Source organism: Archocentrus centrarchus, chromosome 8, assembly GCF_007364275.1.
Source record: "Archocentrus centrarchus isolate MPI-CPG fArcCen1 chromosome 8, fArcCen1, whole genome shotgun sequence".
NCBI classification, from domain to species: Eukaryota; Metazoa; Chordata; class Actinopteri; order Cichliformes; family Cichlidae; genus Archocentrus; species Archocentrus centrarchus.
The window spans coordinates 14,555,897-14,574,641 of record NC_044353.1 but is presented as its reverse complement, the minus strand read 5'-3'; the positions used below and the strand labels follow the sequence as shown (position 1 = coordinate 14,574,641).

The 18,745-nt window shown below is 39.4% G+C and overlaps 2 protein-coding genes across 3 annotated transcripts in view; one reads left to right on the top strand and one right to left on the bottom strand.

The window, feature by feature from the left end:
- Positions 1-492: 492 nt before the first annotated feature.
- asphd1 (aspartate beta-hydroxylase domain containing 1) lies at positions 493-8,117 on the bottom strand. The gene is made up of 7 exons (XM_030735897.1): positions 8,074-8,117; positions 6,420-6,891; positions 5,938-6,144; positions 3,854-4,061; positions 3,184-3,297; positions 2,713-2,879; positions 493-1,848 (listed from the first exon to the last, which is right to left on the bottom strand). The coding sequence occupies exons 2-6, from the start codon at positions 6,870-6,872 to the stop codon at positions 2,770-2,772; spliced, it is 1,092 nt and encodes a 363-aa protein (XP_030591757.1). The 5' UTR covers positions 6,873-6,891; positions 8,074-8,117; the 3' UTR covers positions 493-1,848; positions 2,713-2,769.
- sez6l2 (seizure related 6 homolog (mouse)-like 2) overlaps positions 8,101-18,745 on the top strand; it is a 24,656-nt gene continuing 14,011 nt past the window's right edge. For both annotated transcript variants that reach the window (XM_030735896.1, XM_030735895.1), the window contains exons 1-9: positions 8,101-8,377; positions 9,109-9,176; positions 9,364-9,492; positions 9,592-9,807; positions 13,331-13,464; positions 15,014-15,206; positions 16,158-16,343; positions 16,464-16,647; positions 18,271-18,434. In XM_030735896.1, the coding sequence (XP_030591756.1) occupies positions 9,122-9,176; positions 9,364-9,492; positions 9,592-9,807; positions 13,331-13,464; positions 15,014-15,206; positions 16,158-16,343; positions 16,464-16,647; positions 18,271-18,434 (1,261 nt within the window). In that variant the 5' untranslated portion in view covers positions 8,101-8,377; positions 9,109-9,121. The remainder of the gene's footprint in view (positions 8,378-9,108; positions 9,177-9,363; positions 9,493-9,591; positions 9,808-13,330; positions 13,465-15,013; positions 15,207-16,157; positions 16,344-16,463; positions 16,648-18,270; positions 18,435-18,745) is intronic.

Below are 18,745 nucleotides of genomic sequence, written 5' to 3'. Positions count from 1 at the left end.
CTGATAGGAAGGCAACAATAACTCAAATAACCATTCATTACAGCCAAGGTATGCAGAAGAGCATCTCTGCATGCACAACATGTCAAACCCTGAAGCAGATGGGCTACAGCAGTAGAAGATCACACCTGGTGCCACTCCTGTCAGCTAAGAACAGGAAACCGAGGCTACAAAATGGTAGCATAGGTAGCAAATTGGACCATAGAAAACTGGAAAAACAATACCTAGTCTGATGAGTCCTTATTTCTGCCACTACATTCAGATGATAGTATCAGAATTCGGTGTAACCAACATGAAAGCATGGATCCATCCTGCCTTGTATCAACAGTTCAGGCTAGCGGTAGTGGTGTAATAGTGTGGGGGATGTTTTTTGGGCACACTTTTAGCTCCTTAGTAACAACTCATCATATATGCCAAGACAGTAATGGTTTAATCATTTATTTGTAATTTGGTTTCCAAAGAGCATTGACAAAAGCCTCATATGTACAGCACTGTGCAAAGGTTTTGAGCCACCCCTCAAAATTATTATTTTGTTTCCAATGAGCCAAACTTTTATGTAATTTGGTGGTCTTGATCAGTAGATCTTCAGGCTTTCTGAAGGTCTTTAAAAACTTTTCTTTGGCTATTTGGTGCTTTTTCACTCATGTGCAATCCTGTCCTTATACCTGACCATTTTCAGAGAAATGTTTTTTTGTTTTGTTTTTATTTTGTTGTCATTGTTGCCGTTTGCCCACGGCAGCCCCTGAACATGATAAGCGAAAGAGAATGGATGGAGGGATGGATGTTGCTGTTTGTTTTTTAAGCCACTTAACACTGAGGCTTTTTTCATGATTTGGTGCTCCATTTCAGCCAGTGGTGTTGAGTATCGTGTCAAAATTGACGGAATTATGAACACAGAAAAGTAAGAAGTTTTTTTCAGATTTTGATCCATCTTGCAATGCCATCTGGAAAGCATCTGATTGGTATCAGCTTCATTTTTCAGCATGACAATGATAACTGGCACTGGCAGTGCTTTTGGGCATACCTGGATAGAAAAACACACAATGGATTGCCCTCCCCAGAGCCTGGACCTCAACATTACTGAAGCAGTGTGGGATCATCCTGACAGAGAACAGAACAAAAGGCAGCCAACATCCAAACCTGGAGAAATATTCCTGAAGACTACTTAAAGATATGAGAAGAAAGCTGTGATGAAGCATAAAGGTGGTCACACCAAATATTGACTCTGGTTTTGCTTTATATACTGTTTTTCCATGTATGTTTGCACACATTTTTAATTTCCTTGCAAAATATAAAGAAATGACAGGTGGCTCAAGAATTTTTCACATTACTGTATGTTCTATAATAACCACTACATGACAACCAGTTATAAACAAATAAAACTATAGGAAAAGATCTCTAGATAGAAATATACAAGCATACACAGAGTACTGTAAATAGAGAAAGAAAGAAATAATATATATAAGTCAATATATGTTTGGGAAACAAAAATAAATTTATATTTATCTGATTTTTGGGTTTTCACAGTTTTTTTGGTTGAACCATATTAGCATATTCAGTTGAAGCATATTAGCACATGCACCAAAAGTTCAAAGCAAACTCCAGTAAACAGGTAATTTTCACATGCATGAAGTTATGACATCAAGATGCTAATGCTGGATCTGCTCTTTGTGCTTTCAAGTGATGTTCAGTTTGTTGGCTAGCATTTAGCCTTGACTAACAACAGCATAATGCATTCATGTGACAAATCTCGGTGTAGCGCAGAAATCCAACACCACTTGAAAGCATGGCTAGTAGCTTGTGTAATTCTTGGGGCAGATTCACACAGTGATTAATTTACTGGAATGAGAGCAGTGACGTGCAGTCAGGGGAGGCAGGTGAGGCACGGCCTCACCTGTCATCGTGGAAATATAAAATTAAAAAATAAATTAAATGGTTATATTCATTCAGTGATTTGTATTTTAAAGTTCTTTTCCATTTAACTACACCATTTTTAGATTAGTTTTTTCAAAATCGCTGAATTTTCGCATTTGCCGGTCAAATACTAAGAGACGAACGGTGAGGCACCAGCCCGGCGAGCCGCACCACGGATTGCGCAATCCGTGGTGCGGCTCAGTATAGTCATTGCCAATGACTACTAACTGTGCTGGCATGCTATGCAGTGAGACCGGATTACTTTCCGGTCTCACTGCACTTTTACTATATGAACTAAATTTCCATATTTTAGCTGGTGTATATAATGCACAGTTTATTTTTTGTTTTTTTCATTAACAACTGTATGTGTGTGTAATGCATTCTTGTGTTGAGCGATCATGAAACTGCTGCGAAGAGACTCTAGGTGAGGCACGCAGTTCTCGTGCCTCATGGTAGGGGGCGCTGGTGATCCCAGGGACTCTACGACTCCTCGGCGGCAAGCTACCATAAACAGTTAGCAAGGCCAGTTAGTTTTTCCTGTTGCTTGGCCTTATGTTCAACATGGAAGATTACATAACTCAACTGAAAGAATTTTCTAAACTGGACTTTCAATCGAAGCAGAAGATAATAATTAAAGGAAGACCAACACCGGAGCTAAAAGGTTTGCTTCAGACTATGTTAATGTTAAACAAAACAACTGTTGCCAATCAAATGGTGAATAAGCTATATGTTTGTAAATCTGATGTGATGACGTCAGTGCCTCACCAGTCACGACCCTCACCGCACGTCACTGAATGAGAGGCATGTCCCAGATGAAGCAGGGCTAATGTAAGGCATCCGTTCATGTTGTATACAAGTTTAGAGGTCAGGGCTGAACATGAAATCCAGAGCTTGTCTCTCTGCTGCAGCCACATTTGGATGCCAGAGGTCTACACTCAAAATGACGCTAGGTCTAGCATCTGGAGGGCCTATAAAAACACAGACACAGATACAGTTTTAGCATAAAAAAATGAATAGCTGTTTATCATCATTTAATTCAACTAATGAAAATCAAGCAAAACCCTTAAATAATCAAGGGACATTAAAAATTACTAAACTGTTTTGTGCACAGAAATGAGTTAAATTTAATTTTTAATTTTCCACCACATTTTGCATATTAACATTTAGTTATATGTCAATTAATAAATGCAATAAACTAAAAAAAAAAAAAAAAAAAAAGTTTTCCCAAGATAACAGTTGTGATCACAAATTAATTAGTTTTTCAAAACTGACCCTTGTGGGAGACAGTGTGAAGGAAGGAGTCATCAACCAGGAGGCAGTGTCCTTCTGACCAGCACTGAGGCTCCCCTCCCACCACCAGCTCGCACAGGGGCGGAGTCTGCAGACCTACAGAAGTGGAGTCTGTTTCTCAGCTTCAGTTAGAAAAATACAGCATTATGTTTTCCCCTTTACTTAAAAGGGCATGGGCTCCGACCCTGTTTTTATTTAAAGCTGCAAGGATTATAGCCAGATGGATCACATTACAAAAAGGACAAAAGGGAGCTGACTCTCAACCCTGACCAATGAAGTATCACATTATGCAATGGTTTAGTATTTAATTCTTTTTAGTGTAGCAAATTCTGACAACAATGTATTGTGTGCACTCAAAATAGTTCCACCATATCTTAAATCTGACAATACTGCTATGTTCTCTGTCTCTCACACTGCATTACCTGTGATAATGATAATGAACCTCTAATAATTTCCATTAGTGGCCCTACACTACATACATGTAAACATATTGGAGTCCTAGAGGTGGTCATATCTCTAGGACTTCAGTATGTGTAAGTGTACCTTGATGTAAATATCATGAAAACATGTCATTAATTAAGGAGGATAAGAGGATAACTCCATGTATTTGTGTCATTGGGACAGTTACAATCACTATAATTTCATTACATACCAAGATGACAACGTAAGCGTGTATTAGTGGGTCCATATGAGCTTCCCAAAGTTGCTCCAGGCCCCAGCAGCCAAAATCCCGCAGATCCCAATGAGTTGCTGTTTATAAATGTACGCAGAGACAAAAGCGTCCGGTAGGTGCAGGGACAGGCACGGCAGTTTCCTGCCACACAGACACCAGCACTGTACAAATGAAACACAGCTTGGCCCTGAAAAAGATAACAGTCTGCATTTAACCTATGACTCAGATGATATACACATGGTGAAGCAAAATCAGTATATTTATTATTACAAAGATCTCTGGATTTTTAGTGAAGAAAAATTGCAGATATGTTCAGTTATGTCAACTGAGTTATCAAAGCTTGCATAAATACTAATACTGTGGTCTTTCTTGGTGTCTCTTAGATGTGTATACGTGTGTCAGATTTAACATGTATTTATTATGAGATTAATCTGACTATGGCAGCATCTCTAAATGTGTAGTACTTGAGCAATTTTGTTATGGAGCAAAGAGATCCATATACTTTTGTTTTGTTTTGTTTTGTTTTGTTTTGTTTTGTTTTGTTTTGTTTTGTTTTGTTTTGTTTTGTTTTGTTTTGTTTTGTTTTGTTTTGTTTTGTTTTGTTTTGTTTTGTTTTGTTTTGTTTTGTTTTTGCCAACATAAAAATTATTTGTTTAACACAGTCATTGGATTGACTAAAATTCAGAACAATGGAAAAGTCCAGGGAATTTTATATAGTACATCCAAGTGAGGATCTAAGGAGAATTGTAGATTTACACAAATCAGGAAGGTCTCTTGGAGCTATTTATAAACAACTGCAGATTCCAAGCTCATCAGTTCAAACAACTAAGTTTTTGGATGTGACACCACTTTAGTAAGAAGATCAAAACTATCCCCTTCAGATGAGAGGAAGTTGTCTAGGAGGTTCAAGGGCAACCCAGGAACCAACAAGGCTCAAGTCTGCCATGAACTGGAAACCGGCTGGAACACCAGCGTCACTGTCCACAGTGAAGTGAGTTTTAGAACACCATGGACTGAGAGGGTGCCCACTAAGAGAGAAGCCCCTGCTCCATTATTGACACTTTCAAACTCAACTGAAATTTACAGCTGCCTACATGGACAAGCCAAATGCCTTTTGGAGAAAAGGTTTTTGGTCAGACAAGACAAAGATTGAACTGTTTGGCCACAATGACAAGAGGTATGTTTGAAGGATTTTAAAGGTGAGGCTTTCAAACCTAAGAACACTGTACCAGCTGTCAAGCATGGTGGTGGTGCATCATGCTCTTGGGCTGTTTTGCTGCCAGTGGTACTGATCCATTGCACAAAGTGGATGGAATAATGAAGAAGGATGACTACTTCCAAATTCTTCACTTCAAATCAACAGATAGAGGGATGAAACTTGGACACAGTTGAGCATTCCAACAGGGCAACGATCCCATACACATCAAAACTGTTTTTTTAAATGGATAAAGCAGGCTAACATTAAGCTTCCGGGAAATCAACCAGTATGAACTCTACCAATTCTGCCAAGAAGAGCTGTTAAATATCCAGCCAGAATTAGAAGCTTGTTAATGGCTACCAAAGGCATCTGTTCAAGGTCCAACTTGCTGAGGGGCATTTATCTAAATATTAGTGGGGATATATGTATATATTTGTGACTGTATGTATAACTTTGGCTCTTTGCTTGTTAGAGAAAATCCAAAATAAATTCAAACTAGTGCACCCAATTCTTGTTTTTATAGTAATTAAAGCTGTATGTTGTATGATCATTCCACCCTGGAAAAAGAACAGTTCAAGGAAATAATTAAAAGACAGTGATTACCATGACATTCATGCCCATGAGTAGTGTGAACTTCTGACCTCAACTGAAAACTAAAAGCTTGAAAACCAACAAAAAAAAAAGAAAAAACTATTAATAATCTGAAAAATTTCATATACTACAATATGTTTCAGGTCATAGTGCAAAAAGCAGATTTCCAAGATCTTGCCAAGTTCTTTTCATAATATTTTGAGTCACAGATCATTATTTAATTTTATTTTTATTTTATTTTCTCTCAGCTGGCCTGATGGATTTTATTGCATACCTTTGGTCCAACACAGGTCCAACCTAATTTTGAGTCAATGCCCTTCTGGTAAACAGCCTGGAATTCAGCCAAGATCATGGGGTAGTTAGCTTCCAAGACCTCAATGTCATGTCGATGGGCATCACGTGGGAAGAAAGGCACACTTGGAACATCTGGCAGGAAGAAAAGATGAGGCTTCTGTATAGCAGAATGTTCATTCAGTCTGACCTAAAGTGAGACAAATGTGAAATCATTGATTATTTCTTGGCAGAGTTTTCTTTTGCTTTCTTTGGCTTCAACAATATAGCTACTAATGAGATGTTAGAGTGGCAATGTAGCAACACAAAATTGTGCAGCTATGCATGCTCTGAAGACAAATCTTCAGAGCATGCATAGCTCTGTGCTTTAAATTCACAGATTGACCAGTTGTTACTTTTAAAGGACTGAATTTCTTTGAACAACTCTACTGCCACCATCTTGTAGTCCACATGGAATAAGCATACCTGTTCACGGAGGCCCTTATGAATGCGGCCCATGCCCACCCAACTGTAGCGTTTGGCATACTCTTGCAGGGCTGTGTACAGCTTCTTGGCTTCTGCAGATGCCTGGGCAGGGAACAGGGCATGACTCAGCACTGGGGTGAGGTAACCCCGTCCCTGCTCCTCATCATCCACTGTTTCCATGGAAATAAAGGGACTAATTTGATCACTCCTTGACAGCTTGGATCGCGCGCTACACCTTGTTCCAATGCAGCTACCGCTACGGGTCATCATGGACCGCCGTGAGCTTGACTTGAGCTTTCCAGCATGCGCATGGCCTGGGATTGGCAGATCGGATCCCATCCGATAACAGTGCCACAGAAACAAAAGCAGTAGAGTCCACAGAAGGCCGCTCAGTGAATGGACACCCAGCTCCATATATGGAGTCAAGGGAAGTGTGTTCATTGACCAGTGCATCCTTTAAACTGGGGAGACCCTGAAATAATAAAATAGAAACAGACTAAGAAATAATACACATGTGTAATAATGCAAAGTGCTGAAAAACATGTTGCAATTTTAAAGAATTTAGTTGTTTTACAGGAGCCATCACACTTTCTACTAGGACTTACTGTATGGTTATATTTTTATTGAAAGTGGGTTTTTTCTTAATTTACATAATAAAACGACAATTTTTCCTACAGTCAAGTTTTGCTAACAGTCTAACGCAAACAATAAATTGTCCTAGTCCAACTTATTTTCTTCATTTTAATCCCTGTTGAGCGTCATGGGGATTGAGGTCAATGTCAGAGTGTAATTGAGAGAAAACAGTGAAACATTTAGGACATGTAGCTTTGCACTGGATCACTTACCCCATTTTTTTTTAAAGTTGGGACTGAGGCTGACGTGGCGTTACATAAGCCCTGATCTGTGACCCAAACTAGCTGTGGATATAAGATTTCACAGCAGGCTGAACTCACACTAAGCCTTCTGACTACACTTCAGCCTTTGCTTTAAATTCACAGATTGACCAGTTATTACTTTTAAAGCTCTGAATTTCTTTATTTTTTCCCCCTTGTCCTGTTGTACAAAACCACTGTAGTATACTGTGTAGTGGCATCATCTATTAGTTGATAAGTTGAAAATATTAATTGTTAACACTGCAGTGAGCAAGTTCAACTGTTGCATTTGGATTTCTACAACTGTGGCTTTATAGATAAATGTGTGTGTGTGTGTGTGTGTGTGTGTGTGTGTGTGTGTGTGTGTGTGTGTGTGTGTGTGTGTGTGTGTGTGTGTGTGTGTGTGTTTAAAAGATTCGGTAAACAAAGTGTCGGGGTGGGGGGGTCTGCAGATTCGTTGGTCGCTTCAACATGTATGATGAAGATGCCCACTGGAAACACCCTGTGGTGCAGCACAGACACACACCATGAAGGTGTTTCATAATTTGTGGATGATTATCTTGCACATGCTTCAGCATACATTTTGTTTTTGCTCTGCACCAGCCCCCACAGCTTAGCTGTCTTGTTTATTGTCCGTGTTCCATGTTAGAGCAAACATCCACCCATTCCAGGAATCGGCGGCGCAAAATGTTCTCCATGCATACGGTACGGCACATGCAGGCCTTTAAATGAGCAAACACACACTATTTACCGTGCCGTCTTTCCCGTCTCTGTCAGATTACCTTGATATAGGCTACCGCGCAGCGCTGTCAGGACGCACTTCAGCACCGCGTCGGTGGACAGCTCCTCCACCGCTCACTGGCAAAATGTGGATAGTGGCTTCACGCCGCTTGCAGTTACAGCACTGCGCCGCTAGGGTGCACCTGGAGCTTCAACACAAATGCCCTCACATCATAGCCGAATGCGTCAACCACACGGTAACCAGCTAGGGGCATCTCACCAGCGCAAATCCCGCCGTATTTCAGCCTAAAGCAACAGGATACCTGCCAGGATAAAGAACACTAGAACGCCGCCTGGAAGACAAAGGTGAGTGGCAGGCGCGTTTAAACGCTGATGAGATGGTTGCTGGTCTCACGGTGGTGATGACTGGTGTCAAAAATCGTCCTTCGCACAAAGAGGGCCGAGGGAGAGAATCTGCCTCGCAGAGCCCCATCATTTTGTAATACACCAAGCTGGTATTTTCACCAAGGAAACGCCTCGAATAGCAGCGGAGGTGATTTTTGACACATCACCGTGAACAGGTAATGCGTTTAGATTGTGCATGCGGCGAATGCAGGCTTCCTCACTGAATTTTGGAATAGCGCATTTTCGGCGTGTTGTTGCAGATTTGAATGAGAAAATGCAGAGGAGAGCCTGAATATTTAACCTTATACCTTGTGCGACATGTGGGCCTACCTGGTTCTCTCTCTCACTCTCTCTCTCTTTTCAACACCTGTAACAATAGCCTTTAATAAATAGACGTGTATGCTTCTACACTTTATAAAATGAATTTCCATTTGAGATGAGATTTTACGGTATCGCAGTGATGTTCAGTTCCGAGTCATTGTGGCCTGTGTAATGTAAACATGTGCTGAATTTGACTGAATTTGCAATGATTAACAATTTGTAATTCATTTCCACTCCTGCGGATTATGCCTCCCGCAGCAATCATGATTATTACTATTATTAGTAATCATTACAACCTACAAAATGAAGAGGCCTAATTACATGATCACATAACAGTTTACTAATCGATCCGTTCATTTTAACCTTCTCAGGTCATCCATAACCATGAGGTTCACACGCCTTGTGACATTGTCTGTCACAATGATCCACCTAGTTTCAGGTAACTATGTGTATGTGTATGTTCTTTAATGTATGCACACTTGTTGTTCCAGCAGAATCCTGGTGGATTTAGATATTTATTTAGTATCTATCCAGTATCTTTACATCTATAAAAAAAACATTTGTAGTTTGTTTGCCATGACATGTCTTTGCTCCCTTTTGTTGCAAACTATGTGTGCCTATTCCAGGGATGAGCTTCATGACTCCCGAGCCTGATACACCACCAACATCCCCCCCAGACTCCTACCCACTGGGAGACATGATCCATGCTGCCCTGCAGAGTAAGGAATATTTAGGACAAGCTTCTGCAAGCACAGGTACACTAATACTGCTCTTTATATAGCTTAAGGAATGCAGCTATTGTTAATTGTTCATTAGAAATTACACACATTGAATCAAATCCTTGGACTGTGCAGGTACCACCACCAATCCAACTCAGGCTGTGCCCAGGCTGGGGCAGACTGAGTCAACAGCCAGTGCCATGTCACCAGGGCTTCTCACAACAGCTTTAAGCTCCTCATCTGCTGCCAGCCAGATGGGATCAAGGAATACCATGTCCCCACTGCCCATAGAGGAGGAGACAACCACCACTCTGATTACCACAACCACCATAACCACAATGCACATGCCAGGTAATTGCCTACCGCCACTTTGCCTTCCCTGAGTTTTGTTTGTTTGCAATGTGATGACCCACAGCAGCTACAAATTCCTGCTGAATCCGATCACGACTTCAACTTCTCTTCCTCACTTTGAAGAAAGATTACCAAGAAGATCTTGACATACAAGGTAAGATAAAATCATAATTAGTTTCAGTAAATATTAGTACTGAAACATTACCAGGTTACCAGTGTGACTTGTAAAAATAATAAGAAAAATAATAATAGTAATGTGAAGTAATATTCAATATCTAGGGAGTTTTAAAATATCATTTTAGCTCACTGCTAAAGATGGAATATTTTTCCATTTTCAGTAACAATAAAAGTGCAGTCAGCACAGATATATGTGTATATTTCTGGACTAATTCCTGCAGCAATACTGTGCTTCCTTTGTTTTTACATTTCAGGATTCGTGATGCAAAGGAGTGTATACACTCAATACTCAATGAAGAAGATGGTGATGAAGTGTACTCCTACTTTCCTATTTGATGTAGACAGTGAGACCACCTGCGGTCTCCTTCTCCCTTCGATAATCCCAAAGCAAAACAAAAACAGATTGGTTTACCAGCTTGAGTTGTTTTTAGATGGTTGAAGCCAGCTCTATCAGTGATACATCTTCTGTGGACTTGTGTATCTTTGATTCAGATGGTTAGTATAAGAAGGAATGGTAGTGAAGAGAGCCTGGATAAATGGGCTGTTCATCCTCTGTCATTAAATCTGGAGAAATTCACTTAGCATGTTCCTAACTGGCCCACTGAGTCATGGACAAAGTTTTACACTGATGTTTCAAATTAATTTTTAAAAAAAAAGCTTATCTGATATTTATAATGATGTCATTCCCAAATTATGGTGAATTACTTTTTGACTGGACTTGTGATGCTTTGAAACAATTATGATGTGCACACCTACACTGCTAATTAAATAACACATAATACATATGAATGAGTGAGTGTGTCCAACTTTTGACTGGCACTGTAAGTACTGCACAATTCCTTCTTAATTCAGTGGCTACATTGCGGTTTACACATTTGCCTAAAATCCTGGGAGGAGACACAAGTCCTTTGGGTTGCATCAGGAAGATCGTCTGGTGCAAAAATCAGCCAAATCAAACGTGCAGAGCTGCCCTCTGTGGCGAGCCCTTGTGAATAAGGGAGCAGTTGAAAGTAGCTTTCCAATTATATTTTAAGTTGTGTTTAATTGATCCACAAAATAGTTCATGGTTATCAAATCATTTTAATTACTTTAAAAGGAAAGAAAAAATGTCTCAGAACTCTAAATATTCAAGCCAGTAAAAATATTACAGTGTACAAAAGGGACTGTTCTCTTTATCCAGAGAAATCTTAATAATCTTAATAATGAAGTCTAATGACACTGTTTATCTTTATCAAAAAAGATGAATAAAATGCATTAAAAAAATAATTGCTGGGCATGAAAGTAACTGAAAAGAGCAACCGTGAACCTTGAAATACCAGTACATAGCTGTATGATCAGTATATCAGGGCAAGTATGCTGATACAGGGTGGTGAAAAGTGCAACAGCATCCTGTCAGAGATGCACTTAAGTGAGACACCAGTACAGCATTTCTGTGGGCTCGGGTGCCTGTGCAGCTCTCGTTGAAGATAGATGAGAGTCACACAGCGACAGCGCAAACGAGAATTGGGAAATTTGATTGAGCTGGAGGAGGGAGGTCAGCTGATTTACACCATATGTGGGAAGAGAAATGTCACAGAAGATGAACAATCTGTGAGGTGTGTGCAAAGGACACAAAGACAGAGTGTGTTTGTCACCTGATTCCTCTTGGGGTTTTATTGTGTCTTTAGTGTTAATTGTTTTCTGAGGAGCTGGGAAAGGTGTCAAATATTATTTGCTTTCCAGCAGTGGGGAGCAATTAGAGACATGTAACAGAGTTAGATGTTTCAAAAATAGAATAAATGTAATTTAAATCAGTTGCTAAGAAAAATGTGTTGTTCAGTTGCAGTTATTAAAACCAATCTTGGTCAGTAAAGAAGGAGCTCCATTTAAATGTTCATAGCTGTAATCAACCTGTGTGCCATGACTGCTACCAGTTGACACATCATGTTGCTGTGCTGTTGTCTTCCTCCTGAAACCAGAAGCAGGCTCAAATATAACTTATTTGTCAGATATAAAAAAAAAAATGTTGCCAGCTTCAAAATGTCAAAGCTGAAGAAACAGCCTCTACTTCTTTAGAGCATTTACTTTCCTGCTGTAGTTTAACACATTTGTCAGAAGAGTAATCAAACAGTAATTAAATTTAATACAGAACTTTAATAATTAAAGTCATTTTTTTAAAAGTTGCATGGCTAAACTTTAAACCGAGTTTCTAGTAATCTGTAACTCATACATTTCAGAAGTAACCTTCCCAACACTGTTGTTTTCTTTCTAAGAGTCGAGAAGACTGACCTGTGTGAGTCTCATGTCTGTACAGTACAGTGCAGTATGAGGCAGCAACAAGGATGACTTCCTTAAACGAGGTGCAAAACCAACATGTTACCATTTTAGCATGTTTTCATAGTCCTTTACCCAGTGGGGAATGCTTTCTTTGTTTCTGTTCAGTCTTTGCAAAATAGACTGGAAAGATTGTTTCCTCCCCAGAGACCATTTCTGTATAAGTGGTGGTCAGTAATTTGATTTTATTGATGCATAGCAGCAGTTTCAGTCAGTCAATAAAATAATTGAAGCCAGGACAAACCAGCATATTATGTGTTATCCAAGCCAGTGCTTCACTGCAGCCATTACTTGCTATTATTATTGTCAGTTACTATTTATCTAAACCAGCTGATGCACTGTTACTGAAAACTTCCACTACCTTATTGCACATTATACATCTGAAGAAGAGGAATGTTGCTCCTTGTCAGATTTATTTATTTATTTGGTCACCTTTATTTGGTACAAGATGACCAAATGGATGATAATTTAAGTCACATGCAGAACCTAACAATCATAAGCAACCAGCACCATATTTATATAGTAACTAAACCATCATGTGGGTCTCTGCAGGCATTTAAAATTGTACCTTCATGACTGCTCACTTTAGATCATTGGGCATGTTGGAGGCATCCAGAGTTTCAGTGATGACACAGTTCGGTAAAAGATCTTAAGACACTGGAACTTCTCTCATCTCTGCTTCCAAAATGCAGGCTACTGGAATGCAACAATACCACATCTCACCAGCATCAGGCTGATTCATTGACAATTTGTCATAATCTCAAGAATACATTGACAGCCTGTGAAGATATTGCTTGAGAAAAAAAGCAATTCATAATTACTTATAGAATAGAATAGAATAGAATAGAATAGAATGCCTTTATTGTCATTATACAGGATGTACAATGAGATTGTACATCCTAGAAACTCCCAAGAAGCCCTTGAGAAAAGTGTCTGACATAAGCTGTTGTTATAAAACGTATACGTAAGTTTGCCACAGCTTTTATTTGTGACACGCTTCTTCTTCTCCTGTGCTGTCCCTCTCTTTTTACAGTTCAGTGCAATGCTACTTTGTTAGCGATGGAGGATGTTGTTGAGTCGCCTGATCCCACATCGTCTTCATCTTTTTCCCCTTTGGAGTGCACCTACAGCATTACTGTCTATGCAGGTTATGGGGTGGAAATTCAGGTAATGTGTATCATAAATTCATAAATACAATTCCTCCCAAATCTTAACCAACTAATTTTATCCTCACACACAAAATAAAGTGGGAGGATATTGTCAACTGTCCATCTGTCTACGAGGTTGTACCTTTCCGGTCTATAGACCACGAAATTTGGCATGTGTGTTCTTTACTCTTCAAAGATGTGCAACATGATATTCATATTCCTTAATATTTAATACCCTTTGTACACTCTGGATGTATTTATCTGAAGTGGAGAGTAAACAACATACAATTTCAGACTGCTAATGCTATGATAATAAATGCTAATGATAAGCAGCCTCTTTCAGCCAAGCATTGAGATTGAGATTTATTGGCTTAGCTTATTCATGTGATCATATTGTGCTGTGTGATTGGCTATACCTACTCCAACATTATTGAGTGAAATGAAGAAAGTTGGAAAGCAAGTAGCTAGACAGTGAGAAACTGGAGAACCCCAAATTTCTAAGTAAACAGCCAGTCTATTTGTAGTAACATCAGTTCTAGGCTGCACCATTATTGATGAGCCTGCAATGCCAACTTCTGATTGGCTGATCATGTTGATCAGGGATGACTCATAGCCATAAATAGTACAGACTGACTCATCACTGAGCAATATTAAAGCCATACCTACTGCTCATTTGAGCATATTGCTCAAATGTAAGAAACATGGTCGCATTATGTTTTGTACATTGTTGCCTTATGAATATAGTGATGTAATACATAATGCATTGATATCAGCAGATTATGTAGTATGGGTGCATACTACATAATCTGCTGATATCAATACATAATGCATTGATATCAGCAGATTATGTAGTATGGGTGCATCATGTAGTAATATTCCTGTACACACAAGTATATTATGATGTGAATACCTTGTACATATGCATTATGTCTGGCTTATCATTATAGATTATATAAATAGAAAGACATTAATAGTATCCACCCTTTTATAAGAGTGTAGTATGTACATTCTCTAATCTGTTTACTATGGACATTTTTTGTGTGTGTTCTAGGATGTGGTTACCAAAAAGCATTTGTAGAAATGTTAAAGATAATCACAGAATCTCTTACAGCAGGCTTAAAATAGTTTTGATTTTATTAGTATTGTTAACATTGAAAACATAATTTTGCTGGAGTATGTATCTTTACTAAACCAGGGGTGACTGAAAGTATTTGGATAAAATTTTAGTACAAGACCTCCAAATTAGGGCAAAATAATTTTGCAGAAAGTAATAAAGATAAGTCTGCTGAAGGGTTTTCTGTTATGAAATGAGGCTGTAATGTTATCCTGACTTCTACATTTATTTTATATTTTCATTAATTGCAGGAGGATATCCCCATCAATGAGGGGTCTTTTTTAACTGAGTCTCTAACTCAGCTCATGCTCTTCTAGGTGCAGTACTGTCATGAGTTAAATAAGGTTGTATAGCGTCAGTGTCAGTAGAATAATTTCATGAGCTGCTAAACTACCTGACAAGTTTATATAACAATGCCAGCAGACAGAACAGGTGTCCTCTTTTTTTTTCTCAGGTGAGAAAGGCTAACCTTTCCAAGGATGAGTCTCTAACAATCATGGGATATGGAGGTTCAGGACCAGAGCTGTTAGCCAATGAAACCCTGGTGAAAGAGGGCCAGGTGATTCGCAGTACAACCAATCAGGTGTACATTCACTATCGCAGTCTCCAACAGACCAACCATGGCATGTTCAGCCTCCACTATCAAGGTAACTTAACCTTTCATAAAATAAATCGAACATTTTTAGGTCTCTTTATTGACCTTTTATGCCTTCTTTCTATCTGCCTTTATTTGGCAGCGTTAATGAGAGACAGTATTATGTGTCTGGCATAAAAGGCTGCATAAATGTACAGTGAAACCAAGAAGCATGGTAAATGCCTCTTTCAATTTAATTTGGAGGTTTTAATTCAGTGACTATCTTTTGAGTTTTAAAGTTAGAATTTTTCACCTGCACATTTTTATGTGCACCACGTATTCTCTACAGCCTGCCTCATTTAGCCAGAGAACACTGAGCTTCACACTGTGGAGTAAAATGAATGAGAAGACTAGAGGTGAATAACAAGTTTCAGTGGCGTCTTCATTAAAGAAACACCAGTGATGACAAACAATAAGTGTGCAGGTGAAGAGACAAGCAGTGTACAGTGGCACCTGCTCAATCATGCCACCTTGGATGATTCTGTTTGTCGTTTCTATTCTGCTATCTGATGAGAGCATAACAGATATCTAAGAACTTAATGATCAACACTTGACAGATGACTTTATAAAACATGTAGGGAGTAGAAGATGCTGAATAAGAGGAAGCTTGGGAGAATGGGACAATGATTATCAGAGTGCACATTGTAGAAAGTCACTGGCAAAAGAATACAGTATATAACTGAGAAAGAAGATTGGCATTGAACAACTGATTTGGACATGTTCAGAGGAGGGATAGTGAATGTACTGGACAAATGTTGAAGATGGAGCTGCAAGGCAGGAGTAAAACACAACAGAGAAGATTCAAAGATGTAGTGAAGGAGGAGATGCAGAGGGTTGGCATGACAGAGGAGGATGCTTTGGATAGGGTGAGATGGAAGCAGATGATATGCTGTGGCAACCCCTAAAGGAAGCAGCTGAAAAAGAAAAACTGAATGTTTATCTGTTTGTTAACCTTCATCAACAGCCTTTCTCCTGTCCTGCCCATTCCCAATGTCTCCTGAGGGTGGTGGAGTGACAGTGACAGACATTCATCCTGGAGGTCAGGCACACTTCCACTGTGATCCAGGTTTTCAAGTCCGCGGCCATGAGGTGGCGACTTGTGTGAACACAACACAGCCTCACTGGAGCACTCCTGAGCCTCAATGTGTTGGTTAGTGAACCTATTTAGATTGTTTTATATTTCCCACTGCCTCATAGTCTTTACTAACTGTTTTAGTGTGATGGGTGGTGGATTGTTAATTATTTTACGTGGATTTTATTTTTTTCTCAGCTGTGTCTTGTGGAGGGTGGATTCGTAATGCAACTGTGGGACGAATACTGTCCCCACCGCCTCCATCAGTAAGCAACCACAGTAATGGAAATAATCTGAGCTGTCACTGGTTAATAGAAGCCAAGGAGGGACACAGACTCCACCTACACTTTGAGAGAATTGCACTGGATGAAGATGATGATAAGTAAGCCTGTGTTTCTACTACTTTACATATTACACAATATCTTCCCTTAGTTTGTTTAAGGATGACTAGAATAGAGTACAATACCGATAACAAGTTTACATTTTTGTATTTTTATGTTTTGAATTTTAGTATTTGTCTCTACCTTCGCTTGTAGGAGCAAACTTCCAACTGTGCTGGATATCTGGGTTTATATTTTTATTCCAGGATTCCATTAGAATGGTTTTCTCAGTGTTACAAATACCCCCTTATTTATCCTACATTAGCCCTTTATGCAGCCCCTAAGCTCATCCTCCGTTTGAAATGAGTCATTTCAGTTCCTGTTTCTTTAAAAGCCCAGTTTCTTGTGACTGGTTGTCCTTGCTTCTGCAAACAAAAAACAGTTTTGCTTGAAAATAGCATATAAGGAAATTGAGGTGATGTCAGCTCAGTGGAAGAGTATCAAAGAAACATTGGAAATGCAGTCTGAAGCCTGCATTTTGGACTCATATGGATTAATTTTGCATTCACAAATTCCTCACTAGCCCTGGACCTGATCTTTGTCCTCCAACCCCAGTCCTCTATCAGAGGCCTGGGAGCTTGAGAACTCTGCACAGTAAAATCCAACCAATGGCTGGACACAGTTGGGCTGAAAGACAGCACAGAGGCACTAATCATGGCTGTACAGGAACAACCTCTAAACACAAGATCGATAGAGGCTGGGGTCTACCACACAAGGCAAGACCCCAGGCAGGCTGTGCAGAGATACCCCTGAGACAATTCAGGACATAACAGCAGGGTGCAAGATGCTAGCAGGCAGGGCTTACATGGAACGCTATAACCAAGCGGCTGGCATAGTATACAGGAACATCTGTGCCGAGTATGACCTGGAAGTCCAATGGTCAAAATGGGATACGCCCCCAAGGGTGGTTGAGAATGACTGTGGGACTTCCAGATACATATAGACAAACTGATGAGAACCAAAGCGATATACACACACACACACATATCTATAGATAGATAGATAGATAGATAGATAGATAGATAGATAGATAGATAGATAGATAGATAGATAGATAGATAGATAGATAGATAGATAGATAGATAGATAGATAGATCAACAGGTTCAGGTAATATTCAGTTGCTATTTTTAAGTCACCTACCAGACCTACCAGATTCACATTCTGAATTATGCAATAAAAATAAAACCTTATGTTTTTGAGATTGTATTATTTTCCCTTTTATTTCCCAGCTTCTTCTTTGAAGGCCATCCATCTATTCATCCATCCATCCATCCCTCCATCCATCCATTTTCTTATTAAATTCAGGGTCACATGGGGCCAGCTATCATGAGGTAGGGTGCACCAGGTTCACAGTCTGTCACAGGACTAAAACAGAGTCAGACATCATTCACACTCAAATTTACACCTATGCCAAATTTAGAATCACCAGTCAACCTAATGTACATGTGTTTGCACAGTAATAGGAAGGTTTATATTTTTGTAAGTTAGCTTTTAATTCTGTGATGACTTATATCCAAAGCTCCTTTAACCTGCTGCCCGTGCACATTCATGCTTTGCTTATTCACAATCTGATTGAAGCATTTCTGCTAACCTTTCTGGCATCTTTGTGATTTGTCACTTTTAGGTTAATTGTGCGCAGTGGAAACAGCTCGCTGTCTCAAACACTTTTTGACTCAGATATGGATGATGTCCCAGAACGTGGGTTGCTGAGTGAGAGCTCCACGCTGTACCTGGAGCTCACAGCTGATTCTTCCTCCATCCCTCTGCTGCTGGCACTGCGATATGAGGGTGAGCAGAGACTTTTTTGATGCTCAGCTTGCATCCTTTTTGCTTACATTAGATCTTTTCCCAGATTCAGCCAAACAAAAAGACAGTAGCAGAGCTGCACATCCTTATAACCTCATTACTGTGAAATATTTGATACACGGGTCAGCAGTGTCTGAAAAAATGTCTGAATTACCAGAAATAATAAATTCTACAAATGGGAAGAGCTTGCAGATGATGTGTTGTTTGTTGCAAGTTTGTTTAATCTCACTAAAACTGCTCATGTCTTAATTATTGATAATTCAGGAAAGATATTTGATAGACTGCATAATGAG